The 21,531-nt window shown below is 39.8% G+C and overlaps 1 protein-coding gene across 11 annotated transcripts in view; it reads left to right on the forward strand.

Annotated features, from left to right (window-relative positions):
- LYST (lysosomal trafficking regulator) overlaps positions 1-21,531 on the forward strand; it is a 200,313-nt gene that overhangs the window by 95,459 nt on the left and 83,323 nt on the right. For all 11 annotated transcript variants that reach the window (XM_045039833.1, XM_045039839.1, XM_045039831.1 and 8 more), the window contains 9 exon segments: positions 100-273; positions 1,203-1,352; positions 5,625-5,762; positions 9,672-9,870; positions 12,450-12,581; positions 15,459-16,074; positions 17,043-17,220; positions 19,335-19,504; positions 21,021-21,251. In XM_045039833.1, coding sequence (XP_044895768.1) covers positions 100-273; positions 1,203-1,352; positions 5,625-5,762; positions 9,672-9,870; positions 12,450-12,581; positions 15,459-16,074; positions 17,043-17,220; positions 19,335-19,504; positions 21,021-21,251 — 1,988 coding nt within the window.

Below are 21,531 nucleotides of genomic sequence, written 5' to 3' on the forward strand. Positions count from 1 at the left end.
AAAAAAAAAATAGCTTTCAAATAAAACTGATGGTTTGATGTTATATAATAATATATAATCCCACATGTTAAATTTTTCTCTCAATAAATTATTTTTTAGGTTGTGGAACTCAGCAACTGCGAAGAAACTCAAGCATTAGCACTGAGAGTTATACTCTCATTGATTAAATACAACCAACAGAGAATACATGAATTAGAAAATTGTAATGGACTTTCCATGATTCATCAGGTGTTGATTAAACAAAAATGCATTGTTGGTTTTCATGTTCTGAAGGTATGTCCTCATAAAATTTATTCTCATAGTTTCATATGCAATGAGACTTCTCTTCATTATAGTCTTCCGACAATAGAGTTTCATGTTTCGGTTATTCCTGAAGAAAATGAAGGAAACTCAACAGTGTATATTTAACCAAAGTAAGATGCTCTTCTGGCTTTCTTCATCATTGACATAATTACATTTTTGTCTTCTTTCAAACATTTGAGAAGAGTGAGAGAAAAAAATTAACTCCTAGAATTTGAGATCTGGATGAAGTGTTGCTGTCCCTTAGGGGCTGGCCCCTGCTTCTGTAGAATGCTGAAATTAAGACCCACAGAGACACTGTTGTTTGCTTCAGCTCCCAGTTACGGAAGAGAACCTAGTTCTCTGGACAACTAGTACTGTGCCATTTCCAGTAGGCAGTGCTGATAGAGAGTTAGTTTTCTAAGGTTATATTAGTTTTTATTTTGATCCAGCTACCATCAGATACTTAAATACCCTTCTAGCTAAAAGCACTTGGTAACATTGTGAAAATAGTTGTCTGAGGGTACTAGTACTAAGGCAAAAGACTGCTTTCACCCATGCCCTCAAGATCCATACATTTATGGCATGAATCCTTAGTACTTTTTGGAAAAGGTTTCAAAGCCTAACAGATTCATTGAATTTAAAAAAGAAAAATAGAAAAATAAATAAATAAAATGGAATGTTTATTTTACCCATGTTTGAAACTGAATAATCATTTATAAATATTTCAAAGTTTGTGTTTTTCTAATTATTTGAACTGTTTTGCAAAACAAATTAAAGATACTCTGTGAAGGTTGAATTCTTCACTAGTCTTCCTGTGAATTTAATGTTATGACTGCAAAGATGGAAAGAATAATGTTTCTGTTGAATTTTTAGATTAATCAGTTATTAATGCATCTTGTATTAACGCTGATTTTCCACAGACTCTTTTTGAAGGTTGCTGTGGTGAAGATATCATTCATGTCAACGAGAGTGGAGAGTTTAAGTTGGATGTAGAGTCTAATGCTATAATCCAAGATGTTAAACTGCTAGAGGAGCTCCTGCTTGACTGGAAGATATGGAATAAAGCCAAGGCATGTGCTTTTATTTTTAATGGTAAAAAACATATGACATGAATTTACCCTCGTCACAATTTGTAAGCATACCATACGGTATTAAGTACATACACTGTGTCGAACAGCAGGTATCTAAGACTTTTCCGTCTTGCTTGGCTGCAACTGCCCCCGTCGCACACCCCCCATCTCTCCTGCCCTCTGCCCCTCTCCCTGGCAGCCACCATACCGCTTTCTGTTTCTAAGGGCTTGATTACTTTAGATATGTCGTAGAAGCGGAACCATTCAGTATTTGTCTTTTTGTGACTGGCTGTTTCACTTAGGATATGTCTTTAAGGTTCATCTGTGCTGTAGCACGTGACCAGATTCGTTTCTTTTGTAAGACTGAATAATGTCCCATTGTATGTATATGCCACATTTCCTTTATCCATTCTTTCTATTAATAGACATTTAGGTTGCTTCCATATATTGGATTTTGTGAATGATGTTGCAATGGACTTGGGTGTGTGAATGTTTCTTTGAGATCCTATTTTCAATTCTTTTGGATATATACCCAGAAGTGGGATTGCTGAATCATATATTAATTCTATTTTTAATTTTTTTTTTTAAAGAGAGAGAGAGGGAGGGAGAGAGCCCCAAGCAGGCTCTGTGCTGACGGCACAGAGCCTGATACAGGGCTCGATCCCACAAACTGTGAGATCATGACCTGAACCAAGATCAAGAGTCCCATGCTTAACCAACTGAGTCACCCAGGTGCTCCTCTGTTTTTAATTTTTTAAGGATCCCCTGCACTGTTTTCCATAAGACCTGCACCATTTTACAATCCCATCACCAAGGTACAAGGATTGCAATTTCTCCACATCTTTGCCAACAATTGTTATCTTCTGGTGTTTTTGATAGTGCCCATCCTATTGGGTATGAGACGATATTTTATTGTGGTTTTGGTTTGCATTTCCCTGATATTTAGTGACAAGCATCTTTTCATATACTTGTTGGCCATTTGTATATTTTCTTTGGAGAAATGTCTTTTCAAGTTCTTTGCCCATTTTTCAAATAGACTATTTGATTTTTTGTTATTGAGTTTTAAGAGTCCTCTATGTACTCTAGATATTAATCCTTCATCTGATACATGGTTTGCAAATATTTTCACGCATTCTGTAGGGTTTTCTTTCACTTTATTGATTGTTTCCTTTGTGCACAGAGAGATGTGTACTTTTTAAAAACTGTTTATTTATTTTGAGGGAGAGAGAGCATGCACACACAAGTGGGAGAGGGGCAGAGAGAGGGAGAGAGAATACCAAGCAGGCTCCGCACTGTCAGCAAAGAGGCCGACACAAAGCTCAATCCCATGACTCTGGGATCATGATCTGAGCTGAAATCAAGAGGCAGATACATAACCAACTGAGCCACCCAGGCACCCCTAGATGAATATTTAAAAGTACATGTCTCTTGGGGTACCTGGGTGGCTCAGTTGGTTAAGCGTCCAACTCTTGGTTTTGGCTCAGGTCACGATCCCAGTGTCATGGGATCAAGCCCCACATTGGGTTCCATGCTGAATGGGGGGCCTGCTTGGGATTCTTTCTCTCCCTCTGCTCCTCTCCCACTCATGTGTGTACCCTCTCTCTAAAAAAAATAAATAAATAAAATTAAATACTCATCTAAATTTAATTAAATATTCATCTAATCATTCTTCTAAAGAACAGAACAGACTTACAACTTCAGTGTAATGTTAATTAATGGAAGTGTGGCGATTATTTCCTGTGCAAGGTTTTGAGCAGCCATGGGTAATGCTGAGCTGGAAGGTCAGCATGAGAACTTGAGCTAACTGGGATTAGCTAAGGGCAGTATGCAGGCTGGAAAACATGGAGCTCATTTGAATCAACTGGGAACTTACATCTATCATAAACTCTGAAAGGGAATCATGCTAAGAGTCTAGAGAGTCAGGTCAAGGTGAGGGAAATGGACACGCTTCTAAGTAGGGGAGCCAAGTTGCCCAGGAGTCATAAAGCTGAATCAGAATATATAGGGAAAGGCTATAACGTCTTGACTTCATTATAGGCATAAGTTAAGGAACATGGTGTGATCTTAGGTCTAGGCACAGCATCTCAACCACTGGATGATCTTCACAAGGATCCAGCCAGGGAATAAATATAGGACTATTTCCTTTCTGCCCTAGTTTTTAACGATCTTTTTGGTATAAGCTCTTATAAGCTCCTTAGTTGTAGTGTAGACTATAGATTTTCTAGAGTTATTTAGAGCATAACAACATTACCGTCAAACATAATTAAAGACCAATTTATTATATAGGTATTCAGCATACACCTTTAGATTTTTTTTAAAAAGCAGGTATTCCTAAATTTGGCAGTAGTCTGCCCAAATTTATTCATTATCAGTAATCTGTTGGAAAGCTGAAAGAAACCTTTGTAATCTATTATTAATAAAGATAAATTTTGACCAAGCATCCTAGAGGACAGAATTATTTTTCTAAATATTCCTATAGAAAATTATATTACAAAAGTATTCTCATATGAAGATGTAATCTTCCAGTTATAAAATAAATAAGACATGGGGATGTCTATATACAGCATAAGGATATAATATGATATATATATTGTGGCCCAAGCCATATCAATAATATGATAACAACTTTGTATAGTGACAGATGGTAACTGTATTTCTCATGGTAACCATTTCATAACATATATAAATATTGATTCACTGTGTTATATACCAGAAATGAATATGATATTGTATGTCAATTATTCTTCAAAAGAAAAAAAAAAAGACATCAAAGAATATGCAGCCATACATGGGGAAGTCTCATAGTGTTGTGTTAAGCAGCTAATTGAACCATTGCTTTTTCTAGATTTTATGGTACTCACAATTTTTAAAACTTTGTAATTTGTCATGATTTCTTTTCTCATTCTGAATAAATTCTCACTTTCAGACTAAATAATAACCATATATATATATATATATATATATATATATGCATGCATAAAAATATGTGTAACGTTGCATGGGGAAAAAGCAAATGTACAGTGATAGCAGATATAAATAAAGGCAGCATAAATACGAACGTATAGGAAAGAATCAGCTCAGTTGTAGACGGAAGATGGAACCTAACTAAATGGTAGACAGTTGTTTTGGTTAGTATTTCAAAAGAGGATGCTGATTTGAGGTTGTTGATCAAAAAACAAAACATTTCTTATTGAATTCAAAAGTGATACAAATACTTCTGTGAATTTGAAATAAGATTTTCTGTCCTAATTAATAATTTTTAACTGAGTTTGTCTTTTGTTTTTGGTTGGTTGTTTACTTTGCCACCATTCTATTTGGTACTGTTTTTTCAGACCGGAGGCAAGTTTTCATACCTGGCCTGCCTTGTGTTCCAAGTTCTCATATGCCTTTTTCTTTTAGGGCCTCGTGGCCCTATCTTATGAGGAGAGAGGCCTGGGTTATAATAATATGATTAAGTCGTTCAATTCCTTGGCCTTTTCATTGTTTGTTACTATCAAATAACAGCAGGAGAAATAGCAAGACCTGTGGCCCAAGCCAGTTAATTTTGTCTTTTGTTAGCAGCTTTGTTAAAAGGTCATTTGGAATAACAAAATGAGGTGAAGATTATCTTTCAATATTGGTTGTCTGTATAAGATTCCTCTTTCTACATTATTGAGTGTAATTTAAGATTGATTCCACATGGGAGAATGATTTTTAAGGGACTTTACAAGGATGTTTGAAGATATACAGTAATTATGCAGAGAATTCTGTTATTTGGACTTAAAAGTAAATCAGCCTAAAATGCAGAATTTTCACATTATCGGTGAGTTTTCTCAATTCAGTACAATTTGTTCTAAAATTATTTACTTAAATGCTGTATACACAAAGAAGCATTGAAGTTTATGCATTTGCAATAATGCTCTTTGAAAACGCATTATTAGTAAACAATTATATTGATCATGTGTGTGTTTTCTCCGTATCGAATAAATCCCTCAAGATAATTCATCTTTTGAAAATGCTATATATTATATAACATCACAGAAAGGTTAATGTAGTGAAGCACCTAATGCCACATGGAATTCAACGTATTTAGAAATGACCTCCTGACAAAAAATAGTAACAATAATAATAGTCTGGAGTAAATGTTAAGATGTGCTTTTTCAGACACATTTAATCCTTGACCCTGAGTATGTACGCAACGGGTAGACTGAGCTGTTACGTGTCTTCTTCTAAAACGCGTGTGGCACGGCTTTCAGTAATCATGTGCTGACTGGTGTGTGTTTATTTTCTCAGCGCGGAGCCTGGGAAGCCCTGCTGGCGGCTCTGGAGGTCCTCATCAGAGCAGATCACCAGCAGCACGTCTTCAATATAAAGCAGTTACTGAAGGCTCGTGTGGTCCATCACTTTCTACTGACTTGTCAGGTTTTGCAGGTACTTTCGTAACTCTACTTCGGGGAGATTTTCTGTAATCACTTATTTACTCACTCAAGGTTATGAACTCAAATTTTTGTGGGATTTCAGTGGAATTTTTTTCTCTTCTCCGCCTTCCCTGATCTCCTGGATCCCTTCTTTCAGCAAAGGGCAGAGGACTTTCTCAACCCCCGGCCTCCTACTGCTCAGTCTTCACACTGTCGTCATTCCTAACTCAATCTCAGAAGAACAGCTCTATTTCTGCCTTGTTTCTTTATGCTGGGGCATTTGAGTATCAACCATAGCAAAATGGTTACTTGTCGCAAGCTTGGCACAGTGGCGGTCCGGTAGCCAGTGAGGCCCGTCTGAGGCTTGATTATTGCTGACTGAAACTTACTCCACACTCCTTAAATAACAAGTGCAAGTGTGTTTTGTTTGACTAAGTGTGAGCTTGCCGAAGATCTCTAGAATTCGCATATTGAAAATGTATCCAAAATATTAAGTGAAAAAGTGGCACCGACCTCACCAGTAGTGTCTGTACTGTGGCCTGGCTTCTGTTTTGATGTTTTGGCTCTGCTTTCACAGCTGTCCTTTTATCAGTTTGGTTGATGTATGAGAATATTTTTCAAGTTCATTTGTTTCTCCAGTGAGGCCTCTAGTAGAACTTGATCAGGTCAGATAAGTACAGATGTTCCCTGGGAGCGGTAATACTATGTTTTTAATGCCTTTGTTTCGGTGACACCACTGGCTTTCCATCGCACTTGGGATAAAATCCGGAACCTATGGCAATATTTAAAGAAAGCATGTATGCTCCAGTGACCACTCCAGCCTCATCTCATGCCAGGGCAGCCCCCCTGGTTTTCTTTTTTTTTTTCTCTTCCTTAAAACCTTCCTTAAAAGGTTCCTGAACCTTTTTCGCTCGCAGGGCACATAGTTTTTCTGGTTGAGAAGTTTTTGATCCCATTCTTTCCATCTGGCCGCCCGGCTAATCCTTCATGCCTCTACTTTAAATTTACTTCCTCAGAGAAGCCCTCCCTTCTCTTTCCATCTAGTGTAACCCTTTCCCCTCCCTCCACTCGCTCTCTCTCTCTCTCTCTCTCTCTCTCTCTCCACACACATGCATTTGTTAGTGTCACATCGTCATTTATGAAACTATGGTTTATTTCCCTCTGTAAACCTGCTGAGGGCAGGGATAATGTTTTTTCTTGATCTCATTGTAACCCCAGTACTTGGCACATAATAGGCATCCAATAAATATTCATTGAATGAATCAATTCTAAAAAACAAAAACATTTTACTGCCTTTCTTGGGCCCTGTGGTAAATTAGACTATTGTCTTCAGGAATATAATACAGTGATCTCTGAGGCCCCTTGCTTGCTGAATATTTTATGTAACATTTACACAGCAGTTTTTCTCTAAATCACTTTCTTTGTATATCCACTTTGAAACTTGCTGACTAATTTTCAAAGAGCACACAAGACAGTGTGAAGATCTTATTCAGTCTTTCCATGTCAGAAAAGTAACACTTGTAAGCTTGGAGATTCTATATATATATTCTCATTTTCATATATTTATAAAAATGCTAGAAAAATCTAGGTACCAGTTCCATTTCCTGAAAAATATACTTCTTCACCCTTCTTCATTCAGAGAGCCCATTATCCAATTAACAGTTACTAATTAAGAATAGTTTTATATTAGGTATTGTGGGAAGTATGTAAAGAAATGAACTTAATTGTTGCCTTTAATACATCTCAGAGTATTTAAGGAAGATAGGTAAATTGGTAGTTTATTCGATGTGGGGCGATTTCATTAGTTCATGAGTACAGTGCAAAGAACTTGAACTCAGGTGATGAAAACAGGAGTGTAAAAGTAGGGGGCAAATATGAAAGAGATTGTAAAGAGAACTAATAGGGCTTGATTCTGTCTAAATAGCTGCAGGAGAAGTGAAATATATAATGCACAATTTCAAGCTGGGAATCTGGAAGGATGATAGCATCATCAAAGAAGGAATTGAACACACAAGTTCTGCAGCTTACGCATTCTGCACTTGAGATTATGATTGGACGTTCGGTGGTTGTGACCACTGGGCACGTAGATGTGCAAGATTGGAACTGGGGAGGGGGATGAGGAGGACAGATGGGGAATTGTGTGCATGGATGTCACAGTGAAGCAATGGAGATGGACAGATGAGCTCTATAAGATAAACAGTGTAGTAAAAGGATCGTAGAAAGGCCTGTGGCGGTCACCTCCAGAAATATCCATTTCCATGTATGAAACAGGAAAAAGGAGCTGTCGAAAGATGTAGAAAGAGTAGTCGAAGAGCTCAGAGAAGAACCAGGAAACAACAAAGTGAAAGCCAAGGGTGGGCAGAGGGGGGAAGGAAAAGGTGGTCTCTCGAGCCAAATAATGTGGAAGGTTCAAAGCAAATGTAGACAGATAAAGGGCCACTGATAGAAATTCTTAATGACCAGGTTTCGGAGACTTTCAGCAGCATGTGTGGTAGACTCATTGGCGACAGTGAGAATAAATTATGATTAAAAAGTTCAGCAGGGAAAGAAAAGAGAAACAGAAAGTTAACAAAAGTTTCCCAAAGTTCAAGTTATGGGATTTTTTTTTTTTTTTTTTTTAATGATGTAAGATAGCAGTGACTATTTGTAAGGAGTCAGTGGAGAGGACAAGATTGAAGAAACATGGGCCGGGATAGACTTGGGAATGAAGGGCTGAGGTGGTGACCAGGAGGTGGAAGGCACAAGAGGCACTATTTGGCTGTGGCAGAGGTAGCCCTGAGTTGGAAGGCAAGAGACCTGTGTGCTTGGCTTGCCTTGGCTAGGCCACTTGGCACTTGTGAGATCTTGGCAGAGGAGTTTGGGCTTTCTTCTGTAGACTCCGTGTTCTTTTCTCAAATCTGAGGTTTCAGAGTGAACATCTAGGTTTTAAATTTTCTGATTCAGGAATACATAAGAGCAAATGAAGAAGAGTGAGTGTGGAGATGTTTCATATATTCGGATGTATCACATGTATAGGGAGAGGGAAGATGGGGAAGTTTAACTCCCTCGGCCTTGATCTAGAGGCCAACTGCTCCCTCCTGGTGGGGTTGGAGGATATAAGTTATTTATTTATACCCGTCTTTATGTTTAGTAATTACTTGGCACCCTACCAGATCTCCCTTTACCAGGCAATCAATGACGCAGTAGAGACAGCTCAGAGGTCTGGGTGTGAGTTGTAGTGGCATTACTTACATGTTTTCTGGGTGGTCAAAGTTAGTCCTACAATCACTTTGAGCTTCACATTGTAGAAAGGAAGGATGCAACCTCTCAGAGCTGTTGTGAGAAAGAGCTTTGCAGACTGGCTCACGGTGCAGGAATGTAATCAGATTTGTCTACTGTGAATTTCCCCTTCTGATCCCATCGTGGGAGTACCGAGGGATGCCAGTAGTTGTCATAATAGAACGAATAGTAGCTAACATTTATATATGGGGCTTACTGTATGTGAGGCATTCTTCAGAATTTTGTGTCATTTAGCCCTGATGACAACCCTGTGAAGTAACACAATCCTTCCCGTATTATAGAGAAAGAAACTGGGGCATGGAGATATTAAATATGCCCCAAATCACATAGCTAGTGAGTGGAGAAGCCAGAGTGCAAAGCGAGGCGGTTTGGCTCCTGAGCCATGCTCGTGAGTGCCCTGATGTAACTTTGTCTTGTTGGTTAAGATAAATGAGCTAGAATTAAGTTGCCGTCAATTTTAATGAATTTTTAACAACAGGATTGCTTGAATTGGGAAGTAGCAACTCAGTTTAATGGTAAATATGGTCAGATTAGAGTAGTAGACAACACAATTCTGTTTTAAAAGGAGTGTCTTGCTTAAATGAAAAATGTTAGTTAACAGTTCTCTTTAAATCTAAAGACAGTTTGATTTTTATTTTTTCAGGAACACAAAGAGGGGCAGCTTACATCCATGCCCCGAGAGGTTTGTAGATCATTTGTGAAAATTATAGCAGAAGTCCTTGGATCTCCTCCAGATTTGGAATTATTGACAATTATCTTCAATTTCCTTTTAGCAGTTCACCCTCCTACTAATACTTACGTTTGTCACAACCCCACAAACTTCTACTTTTCTTTACACATAGGTAGGTATAATCATTTTTATTAGATTTTGGCTATCTTCGTTTTTGTTCTTTTAATTCCCACTCAATTCACATTTGTTTGATATTCATTAAATGGCTCCTATGTGCTAGAACTGCCCTAATTACACACTGGGATTGGGACAGGGCATAGGCCATGGAATGAACCAGACATGGTCTCTGCCTTCAGAGAGCTTCAATGCCAAGAAGAGAGAGGAGACAAATAACTCAAATAACTATAGTACGAAACAATATATGGTAAGTACCTAATAGATACAAAAGAAGGACTAATTCAATTTTAAAGGAGTGAGGGTTTCATCAGGCAGCTGTGGAGAGAGAAGATTTAATAGATTCCAAATCTGACATGGACACTGACAAATTTAGGTACAGTTTGACAGGTATATTGGAGAATTAGCATTCCAGGTGAAGAGAATGATTTAAAGGGAGAAAAAATAGAGAAAATAAAGAATAATGAATTTTACCTAAATATGCAGGATCTATAAAGATTTAGTGAGAAATAATACCATAAATATAGCTTGGGGGAAAAAAAGGCAGGGGGCGCCTAGGTGCCTCAGTCGGTTAAGTGTCTGACTTCGGCTCATGTTATGATCTCATAGTTCGTGGGTTTGAGCCCCGTATCAGGCTCTGTGCTGACAGCTCAAAGCCTGGAGCTTGCTTCAGATTCTGTGTCTCCTTCCCTCTCCTCCTCCCCCACTCACACTCTTTCTCTCTCTCTCTCTCTCTCTCTCTCTCTCTCTCTCTCTCTCTCTCAAAAATAAATATGTGTGTGTGTGTGTGTGTGTGTGTGTGTGTGTGTGTGTGTGTGTACGTATATATATATGTAGTTTGGGACCACCATTTATTTATTTTGCCCTGTGAGGCCATATTAAAAGGGTCCTTGAATGAAATGCCAAAGAATTTGAACTTATATTCTATTTAAGGGTGACTGAAGGGTTTTGTTTTGTTGTGTTTATTTGTTTTGAGCAAAGAAATATGATGTAAGTAAATTACTACAGTAAGATCCAGGAAAGATAAACTAACGACATAGAAGTGAGTTTGAAGCTCTGAGAATAGACGACACCACTGAATGAAAGTGTAGACACAGAGAAGGAAGAAGGAAGCTAAGGACAGAACGATAAAAAAGAGTAATTAGTAGAAGAGAAGGATGGAATAATCAGAGTTTTAAAAGAACCAGGAAAATGTAATGCAGCAAGAAAGCAAGTGAGAACGTACCTATGAGAAAACTAGATAGGACGTTTAGCACGGAAACTGGTGGTAAAACAGGCATTTAGGAATGTAATAAATGAATAAAATGATTCAACAGCAGTAAAAATCCAAATGAAATTAAACGACGTGACTTTGTGTTAGGTTCAGCACACAATTTGGTGAACGAAGCACTGTCAAGATTCTGGAAACAGGGTAGTTGCAAAGATGAGTAAGATATGGTCCAGTCCCATAGGAAGCTTCCAGGCTAGTTGAGGGGAAAGAGCCATAAACAAGTAGTTACATTGTGTGGAAATTGATATAAATATTTTGTTTTCTCACAGTGTAGGGCATAGTGAGGAGATGGTTCCTGGAGGAGATGATGTCTTCTCTGAGTCTTAAAGGTTGAGTAGGAGTTGAAGGGAAGGGACTTCCAGACGAAGCAAATGGCTTGATTGGGAGCTGTGAGAAATCGGTGCTGCCGAAGTGTAATGGGAGAAACAAGGCTGGCAGGGGGTCTAGAGTGAGGGGTCTGGAGACAGATTGTGAAGATTCTCATAGATGAGAAGCTTGGACTTTATGTAGGGTGGTAAGGAGGCAACAGAGAGCCCCTGGAAGGTTCTAGGCAGGAGTTGACCTCTGACAGAATTCTGATTGCTATGAGGATTTGAGGGTGACCAGGTGTCCATCATGAATACCATTTAGAAGTCTACAACAGGACTCCAGGTGAGAGGCTTAAGTGCCTGAATTATAACATTATGATAGGGACGAGGAGAGTTCAAGAACAGAATCAAGTAGAACCTGGGGACTGAATTGCTGTGGATAAAGAAAAGGTAGTGGTCAAGGGGGGCTCCAGGCTTATACTTGAGAAATGGGTACTTCTGCCAAATGAACCAGAGAACAAAACAGGAGGACTGAATTTAGGACAGAAAGAGGATTCAGATTTAGATTTGTTGCATTTGTGGTGCATTCAATAAATCGAGCAGTTGAATGTATGCGTATGAAGCTCAGAAAGGAAGATTAAGCTGGAGGTATCAATTTTGAGTCATATTGGACATTGAAGGGGATATTTAAAACTGCAGGACATAGCACTTTCCTCAAGGAGTAAAGTTAGCTATTAAAATATAAAAGTAACTGTAAGTGTAGTTGGAATTCAAAGAAAATAAAAGTTAATGTGGCAAATAATAGTCAAAAAATCTACACGTAGTAAGAACTATAGCGTGTACTTACATACCAAATGTGCGTTAGTATAAGCTATGCCATATTTTTCACTTCGAACATCTTTTTGTAAAAATGTATATTGAGTGATTTGCTTTTAAAGTTGTATTTTTGTTTCATCCTTTAAAAAATTTTACTGTTTCAAAAATTTGTTTTGATTCCAGATGGCAAGATCTTTCAGGAGAAAGTACAGTCAATCATGTACCTGAGACATTCTAGCAGTGGAGGAAAGTCTGTTACTAGTCCTGGATTTATGGTAATAAGCCCATCTGGTTTTACTGCTTCGCCCCCTGAAGGTAACTATAACAATAATGAAAGTGTAACCCTTCCTGATTTAGCTCTGAGTATTTGTAGATAAATAAATATTGCATGTGTAACAGTATGATATACTGACATTCAGACCAAATAAATGGAAGGTTAGACTTAAAAATTGTAGAATATACGTAAGGAATCCATTTCACTACTCTCTGGGATCAGGGCTCACACTCAGTATAACCAGAGATACTGCAGAAAACTTAAGAAACAGATGAGGCTCGTGCTGTCTTGTTCTGGAATTCTCTGTTTCCTTTTATCATAGTCATTTGTCTTTCATTAAGCTTCTGATTTATTTTCCCATTTTCTTCAAAAACTGTTTGACTTACTCTCTCCCTTCTACCTAAACATCGTTTTAGACAATTTCACTCGCCCCATAATGGCCATCCAGTGCTCCAACCTCTCGCCCCTTGACCCTGGGTACCTTTCCTTCTCCTTTATCCACCAGTGTGCATGCCTCTGTCTTGGACTTCATCAAGAACACCTCCCACCTCCGAAACCCCAGGATCCCACTCTCTGACAATAACCTCCTCTCTGGTTTCTTTATCACCATCCCGTGTTCCCTTCTGCCTATTTTCCCTATCCAGCCTACATCTCGTTAGCCAGTCATTTCCTGGACACGGTCTTCAGCTCCCTCGTCCCCTTGGCCTTTTGGCATTCTTGACCTAAAAACCCCAGCCTTGCTTACATCTAACCATCCCCATACTGCTGAAAGCTGCTAGAGAGAATCCCTGTCTTTACAAGGGTCTCCAACTGTAGCTGGCCTTTTAATGCTGCCCTGTAGTTTTTCAGTAAGTTCAAAATCAATTCCCTCTTCTCTTTCCATAGCAAGTCTATTCAAGTCTTGAAGCTTAAATCTTTAAGACAGTACTTTTCTGTCTTCCTAATTCACTCTTAACAGACTACCTCATCTCTAATAGAGAAAACAGTAGGTAGGTACGTGTTTCCTAGTTGCCAACCGGCTGTATATCTTTTCCTTTTCTGACAGCTGGTCTCTTCCAGCCGGAGACATTGCCCTTATTGTCTGCCCAACCTGTCTTATCTTTGGCTCTAGCATAAATTAATCAGTAGTGCAAGTTAGGTAGAGATAAGAACAGATAGGACGGGATATATATATATAGCTATTAATTTCCAGTTTTGTTTCTCTCCCAAAGTGTTTCAGTTATTTGCTAGCACATTTTATGCCCTTTTATTATAGTATTTTAAGGCTGTGTTTTAATTAGTTTTATTTGGAATTTTATAGGAAATGTACATTTTCAAATACAATCATGCCCCCATTTTTTTCCACATCCTTTGAACAGAATCTTTTAGCAGCCTTAGCCTCCAGCCAAAATGTAGAAATAATTAGGAGAAACTTCTGAGCTATAGAACTATTATTGCCAAAAGGCCTGTGCTCTAAAACAGTTCACCCAGTGCCTGTTTACTCTGTATCAGTGCTTCTCAAGTTTTAGCATGAAAAAAAAAAAAAAATGACCAGAGAAGTTGTTCAAACACAGACCTTTGGGCCCTCCTTCATGCATTCTGATTCAGTAGATCTAGGGTGAGCCTAAAGAGTATGTGCATTTCTATGGGGAGCCTGGGTGGCTCAGTCGGTTGAGTGTCCGACTTCGGCTCAGGTCACGATCTTGCGGTCTGTGAGTTCGAGCCCCGCGTCGGGCTCTGTGCTGACTGCTCGGAGCCTGGAGCCTGTTTCGGATTCTGTGTCTCCCTCTCTCTCTGACCCTCCCCCGTTCATGCTCTGTCTCTCTCTGTCTCAAAAATAAATAAACGTTAAAAAAAAAAAAGTATGTGCATTTCTAACAATCGCACAGGTAGTGCTGATCTCCGTGCTGCTAGCCCACAAACCACACCTTGAACAGCACTCGCTTTACCACCGTGCACTGAGAATGGCAGTGATTTTTCTGGTCTCCCTGTACATGGAGTACTAGAAGCAGCAAACTGGACAGCTATCACAGGAAGACAAAGCACCATTGCTTCTCATGAAGAAGTGACTACGGAAATGGATGAGAGACAAAACGGTCTAGGGCCATTTGGTCTAGTAGTCATAACAGCAAGAATGGGTATTACTCCCTTTATTGAGCACCTGCTATATGCCAGACACTATGCTGGGAGCATCACAAATATGATCTCGCTTAATCCTTAAAGCAGCCTTGCAAAGAAGATATTCTGAACCCTCCTTTTACATTTGTAAAAACGAATACCCAAATAATTAAATGATTTACTTAAAAGACCACCTAACTCACAGAACCATCACTTGAATCCAGTTCTATCTTGTTGCAAAGCCCACACTTTCACACCATATCAAACTGCATCCTAGTGACTGCTAGCCTGAGGCAAATTTTCACTTAATTTCACGATAGTAGAGCCATTAATCCTAATGACTTTGAATCATTCAGTCAACACTGTATTTTGTTAAGGAGACAGGAAAAGACATACATTTGTGGGAGATTTTAATAAAAAGTACTTAAAAGAAAAAATAGTTGGGGCACTTAAGAATTTTAAGCAGTAATGGGGCTCAGTTGGTTAAGCATCTGACTTCAGCTCAGGTCCTGATCTCACAGTTTGTGAGTTCAAGCCCCGTGTCAGACTTTCTGCTCTCTATGCAGAGCCCGCTTCGGATCCTCTATCTCCTGTCTTTCTGCCCCTCCCCTGCTCGCATGCACACGCTCTCTCTCTCTCAAAAATAAGTAAACTTTTTTTTTTTTAAAAGAATGTTAAGCAGTAGTTAACATTAACCTGTGTGGCTTCTTTAGCATCGCTAGATAAATGGGTTACTGCTGTGGTTGTGACTGACAGTGCAGGACACAAGTGGTCCCACTTAGTAGATTTTTAACGAGTGTTTTTCTGTCTACTCTCTCCAGAAAACAATTCCTCCAGGATTATCCCACAACGGACGATCGCCAACATTCTGCGTTCTAGAAGCCTACCAGCATTTCCTACCGCTTCACCTCAAATGCAACCACAAAAACTGACTGGAAGTTTGGGTTGTAGTATTGACGAGTTACAAAATATTGCAGATGATTACATTGCTTCCCAAGCAGAGAAACTGAATTCTCTGGTGAGTTCCGGGACACTGAAGAAAGACAAAGAGGATGCATTCATCAGTAGCTGTGAGTCCGCAAAAACCGTGTGTGAAACGGAACCTGCCCTTTCCGCCCGCGCCTCTGTCAATGGTGTCCCTAAAGGAACCTTGGAATTTCTGGGGGTCAGAGTAGATCACAAAGAGTTGGGAGCAGAACCCAAATCAGAAGATGACGAGTCCTACCCACGCCGCCCTGATCACCTGAAGGGACTGGCCTCATTCCAGCAGAGCCACAGCACTATCGCCAGCCTGGGGCTGGCTTTTCCTTCACACAACGGATCCGCAGCCGTTGGACGCTGGCCGAGTCTCCTTGACAGGAACCCGGATGACTGGGAAAACTTCGCCTTTTCCCTCAGTTACCAGCCGAACTCCAGCCGCACTGCAAGTACTCACAGGTACTCACTGCTTTCGCATGCTCCCCCCCGCCCCCACTTTTTCTTTCACTCTTCTTTGAAGGATGTCTACCCTTCTGGAAACGTCTTACATCACTTCTCATATACAACATATATATTCGTAGCAAACAGAAAGGTACCTTTCTCTTTAGTCTAATACTAAATAATATTGAATTCCATGTTTTACCAAAGGCTAAACCATAAATGGCTCCTAAAGAAAAAGTGCCTTGGGGCGCCTGGGTGGCGCAGTCGGTTAAGCGTCCAACTTCAGCCAGGTCACGATCTTGCGGTCCGTGAGTTCGAGCCCCGCGTCAGGCTCTGGGCTGATGGCTCAGAGCCTGGAGCCTGTTTCCGATTCTGTGTCTCCCTCTCTCTCTGCCCCTCCCCCGTTCATGCTCTGTCTCTCTCTGTCCCAAAAATAAATAAAAAACGTTGAAAAAAAAATTTAAAAAAAAAAAAAAAGAAAAAAGAAAAAGTGCCTTGTGGTTTACATTTAGAGAAAAACTCCTCAGGGAAACTATAAGATTTATAGTAGCCAGTGGCAACACCCGGTAAGAGTTTCCCCGGTGGTGGGGATGCTTCTCCTGTGCTGTGCAGTACAGGGGCCACCAGCCACGTGTGCCTGTTGAGCCCTCGAAACGTGGCTAGTGTGACCAAAGGGCCAAATTGTTTATGTCATTCTAGATAGTTTCCCTTGCGCAAGCGGCTGGTGACCACCACCCTCTTGCACGTCATAGCTGTGGAATAGAATGGTGTTTAGTGGGCCCTGTGCCTAAAGTAGATCGGTGAGAAATAAAATGGTAACAAGTGATGGCAAGGTTGTTAGTCACAGGTCAACATTGTTTTTTACTTGTGTGACCTTTTGTTTCACGTGTTGAAATTACTGCTGCTCCTCACAGTTCTTAAGGAAATCACCGTGCGCTTTTCTCCCTGATACTGTGTTCACAAGACTTCTGGGGTCTCTGTTTTAGCGTAACGGAAGACTGTCTGGTACCTATCTGCTGTGGATTATACGAGCTCCTCAGTGGAGTCCTTCTCATCCTGCCTGATGTTATGCTTCCAGATGTGATGGACAAGCTCATCCAGGCAGACACGCTTTTAGTCCTCGTGAACCACCCATCACCTGCTATACAACAAGGAGTTATTAAAGTAAGGGCCAATTCTAGATGCGTTGTTTTAATTCAGAAAAATAAATGTGCGTTTGATTTAAAACTTGAATGTATCTGTTAAAGTAGACCTAAAACTTTAGTCTAAGGAAGAATGAACTGATACACAGCTGACCCTTGAACAACACAGCTTTGAATTGCGTGGGTCCACTTATATGTGGACTTTTTTTTTTATAAGTACAATACGGTACTGTAAATATATTTTTTCTTCCTTATGATTTTCTTAATAACACTTTCTTTTCTCTAGCTTAGTTTATTGTAAGAATACAGTATAGAATACATATAACATACAGGATGTGTGTTACTCAACTGTCTCTGTTGTCAGGAAGGCTTCGGGTTACCAGTAAGCTACTCGTAGTTAAGTTTTGGGGGAGTCAAGTAATATGCAGATTTCCAACTGTGGGGGGGGGGGCTGGCACCTCTAACCCTCATGTTGTTCAAGGGTCAACCGTAGTTGGTTCCTTCTTTCTCATATTTTTATATGAATTATCATGCAATTTTAAGCTCTCCTCCATATATTGATTCATATCAATACGTTTTTTAAGTCCACCAATTATAAGGAACACATAGTTCATTGGAAACCTTCCCTGCAGTGTAGTATCAAATCTTAAATATCTACTTCAGGTTTTAGCTCAGGTGTCACCTTTACGTAGACCTGATCACCTTTCGGAACAGCTTCCCTCTAGCACCCTGCTCCTCATTTATCCTATCATAGCATCCTCGTTTTGTCTTGTAATTATCTTTTTAGTTGACCTGTGTGCTTGATCTTTCAGTCTCCCACACTGGAGTGTCCGCTCCATGAGGGCGGGCAGCTTGTGTCTAGTATATACTAGGGACTAAGCATAGTGTCGAATGAATAAGCATTTCATATGAATGCTTTCCGTTAGAAAACAGCCCAATATTGTAAGGGTCTTGTAACGATTCTCGTTTTCTTTAGTTCATCTGATGTAGGATGTTTTTTAATCACTTGCAATTCAACCCAGTATTTTTTGAGCTTCCATCCCAGGTACAAAACACTGGGCTAGTTGCTATGTGGATACAAGGTGGAATGATAGAAGCCCCGCATTCAACGAGCTTATAGTCCAGTGAGGGAGAGAGACATAGACCCCACTAAGTAAAACGTAAGGACTTCTGGTGATGAGTGCTTCAACGGAATGTTAATACAGAAGAATGGGAGCGTGGGAAAAGCAGTTAATTGTGATGGGGGGAACCAGAGAAGGATTCATACAAAAAGTGTATCTTGTATTGTGCTATAAACTCAGAAAGCTTTTTAAGTAGGGCAGCAAACAGATGTGTGTTTGGGAAGAACAGTCAGTCTGTCACCACTGTGAGGGAGTGATTGCAGGGGAGAGAGACGTGGAAGTATTCTGTTTAGCAGGCTTGCACCGTAGTCCAGGGGAGAATGATGAGTTCCTGATTCGGGCAAGTGGCAAGTCAGAGCACACCCAGATTTGAGAGACATTCGCTGAAATGAGTAATCACACGTAAGGAATCAGGACTGGAGGAGCCACAAATAAAATTAGCCGTGAAGTCTAGGAGCGTGGCACTGCTGTGTGCTCTCAGATGGGAACCACGAAAGACATGAGTGTGGAAAGAAAATAAGTAATTGAGTTTTACACATGTTGCATTTAAGATGCTAGGGAAGGGTGGAGATAGGGCTCTGTGCTCAGGATGGAATCCATCCGGAAGTCTGGAAGTAGAAGTCTAGGAGAGATACATACGTGCACGCACACACACACACGTGTGGAGAGAGAGGATAGTACAGTGCTCGCCGATTTTTTTCCTTCAGAATAAAGCATAGCTTTTGTACTTATACTCGACTAAGGTTACCAATCTACCAGGTGTCAATGCTCAACTAAAAAGTTAGATTCCCCATAACGAAAGTATTAAGGTCTCCAAGATAAAGTCAGCGTGAGCACTCCAAACTAGTCAGAAACAAAGATTATTTTTGGTTTGCTATGGAGGTGGCATTGTTTTTTAGCTTTCTGTGCTCTATACATATGAAATTAAATAACAACTTACAAGTATTGTCTGATTTGTGTACATTATATAAAATTTTAGTGCATTATGTAAATTGTCTTAATTTTTTTTTCTTAGCTATTAGATGCATATTTTAATAGAGCTTCTAAGGAACAAAAAGATAAATTCCTAAAGAACCGTGGCTTCTCCTTGCTAGCCAACCAGTTGTATCTTCACCGGGGAACTCAGGAATTGTTAGAATGCTTCATTGAAATGTTCTTTGGTCGACGTATTGGCCTTGATGAAGAGTAAGTGGCTTCTTCCCTCCACCGTCATTGGGGATCTTTTGTCTTAAAAATAAAATTTGTTAAGCGGACTCTTAACAAAGTTATTTGGTCATTTTTAGAAAAAATCCTCTAAAAGTATTTCCAGGTGAATCAATTTATTATTTTCCATGTGGTATTGTTTCTAACTTCTGCCTTTGTATTTCATTCACTAGTTACAAACTAGAAACCAGTGCTTCATCAAAGGAAAGAAGGTGATCGTTTAGGATTTGACATGTAGTGTTAACACGAGGAGGGTAACTGAAAAGAAGGTGGCTCCCATTGTCCCAGCAGTAGATCACACGACTGATTGTCCCAGCAGTAGATCACACGACTGACTGGTCCTTAGAGAGGCTTCCCCCATCCCTCAGCCTCCGGGTCATCTGGGAGAAGAGTCATCCCTCACCTGGAATGCCTGGTTGGGCCACGAAGTGCAACTGTTATCCCCGTCTGTGTTCAAGCAGTGAGAAATGTGTGTCTCCTCGTTATTAGGTGTCTTCTGCTTATTAAGTAGACTGACTCAGACCTTGAGGAATTTACTGGTTGTAGTAATGACAACAGTACTTTCATCTGCATACAGCTTTTAGCTCTGTCAAAGCAATTCTGCAGTATTTCATTTGATTGTCACAAGAGCTTTGAGAAGAAAGTAGGGCAGATGTCACCACACGTATTTGACAGTTAAGGAAAATAAGGTACAAAATGCTTACATTTCCTTCCATCACAGAGGCAAATAGTCTCGGGACAGGAACTCAGGATTCGTTCCTTTCACCAGAACTCTTTTTACTAGTTCACTATCTCTCGGATACTATCATCATCATCATTATTATTGTATGTTAATGTAATAGTATATAATTTTTATATAAATTATGTATGTTGTATGTTATCATGATTATGCTAGTAATTGTAATTAGTTTATTGTTAATAATTTTATTAATAATCAATGAACAATAACATCCTGTGCACTTGTTATATAGGTCCCTGAAGTAGGGTTCTTTTGGACACATAAGGGGCCTGTGGACAAATTAAAGCAAGTCAATTAAAAACCATGCAATTGTGAGGCATCTAGCTCTTGATTTCGGCTCAGGTCACGATCTCACGGTTCGTGGGATCAAGCCCCACACTGGGCTCTGCGCTGACGGTTCGGAGCCTGCTTGGGATTTTCTCTCTCCCTATTTCTCTCCCCCTCCCCCACTTACACACGCACTCACTCGCTCTTGCTCGCTCTCTCAAAATAAATAAGCTTAAAAATTTTAAAAACCATGAAATCGTATCATATTTCATTTGAATGTTGTATATTTACAAAGTTGGAACAGACTTCTAGCAATACTTGTATTTTATTGGAGAGGTCAGTGATCTTACAGGTTGAGATTCCTTTCTCTCCACGTTTATTTTTTATAGCTTCAAAATCAAGTTAACAAAATGACCCACACTGCAATCCTTTTTCCTTGTTTAGTGGTTAATTGCTTCTAACGTGCTCTTAATTGTGTGTTATTTATCGCAGATTTGATCTGGAAGATGTGAAAAACATGGGACTGTTTCAGAAGTGGTCTGTCATTCCTGTTCTGGGACTAATAGAGACCTCTCTATATGACAACATGCTCTTGCATAGTGCTCTCCTACTTCTTCTCCAAATATTAAATTCTTGTTCTAAGGTAGCAGATATGTTATTGGATAATGGTCTACTGTACGTGTTATGTAATACAGTAGCAGCCCTGAATGGATTAGAAGAAAAGTAAGTTTCAAATCATTATCTAAAACTTCATCATCTGAGGGGCGCCTGGGTGGCCCTGTCAATTAAGCATCCGACTCGTGATACGGGCTCGGGTCATAATCCCAGGGTCATGGAATCAAGCCCTTTGTTGACTCCCCACCGGGCGTGGAGCTTCTTAAGATTCTCTGTCTTCCTGCCACCCTGCCCTTCCCCCATTTGCGCTCAGTCTCTCTCTCAAAAAACTAAAACAAAAATAAAAACAAAACTGTGTCATCTGACAAATACTTTAGAAAGGAAAGAC

The sequence above is a fragment of the Felis catus genome, chromosome D2 (assembly GCF_018350175.1).
Source record: "Felis catus isolate Fca126 chromosome D2, F.catus_Fca126_mat1.0, whole genome shotgun sequence".
Classification (NCBI taxonomy): Eukaryota; Metazoa; Chordata; class Mammalia; order Carnivora; family Felidae; genus Felis; species Felis catus.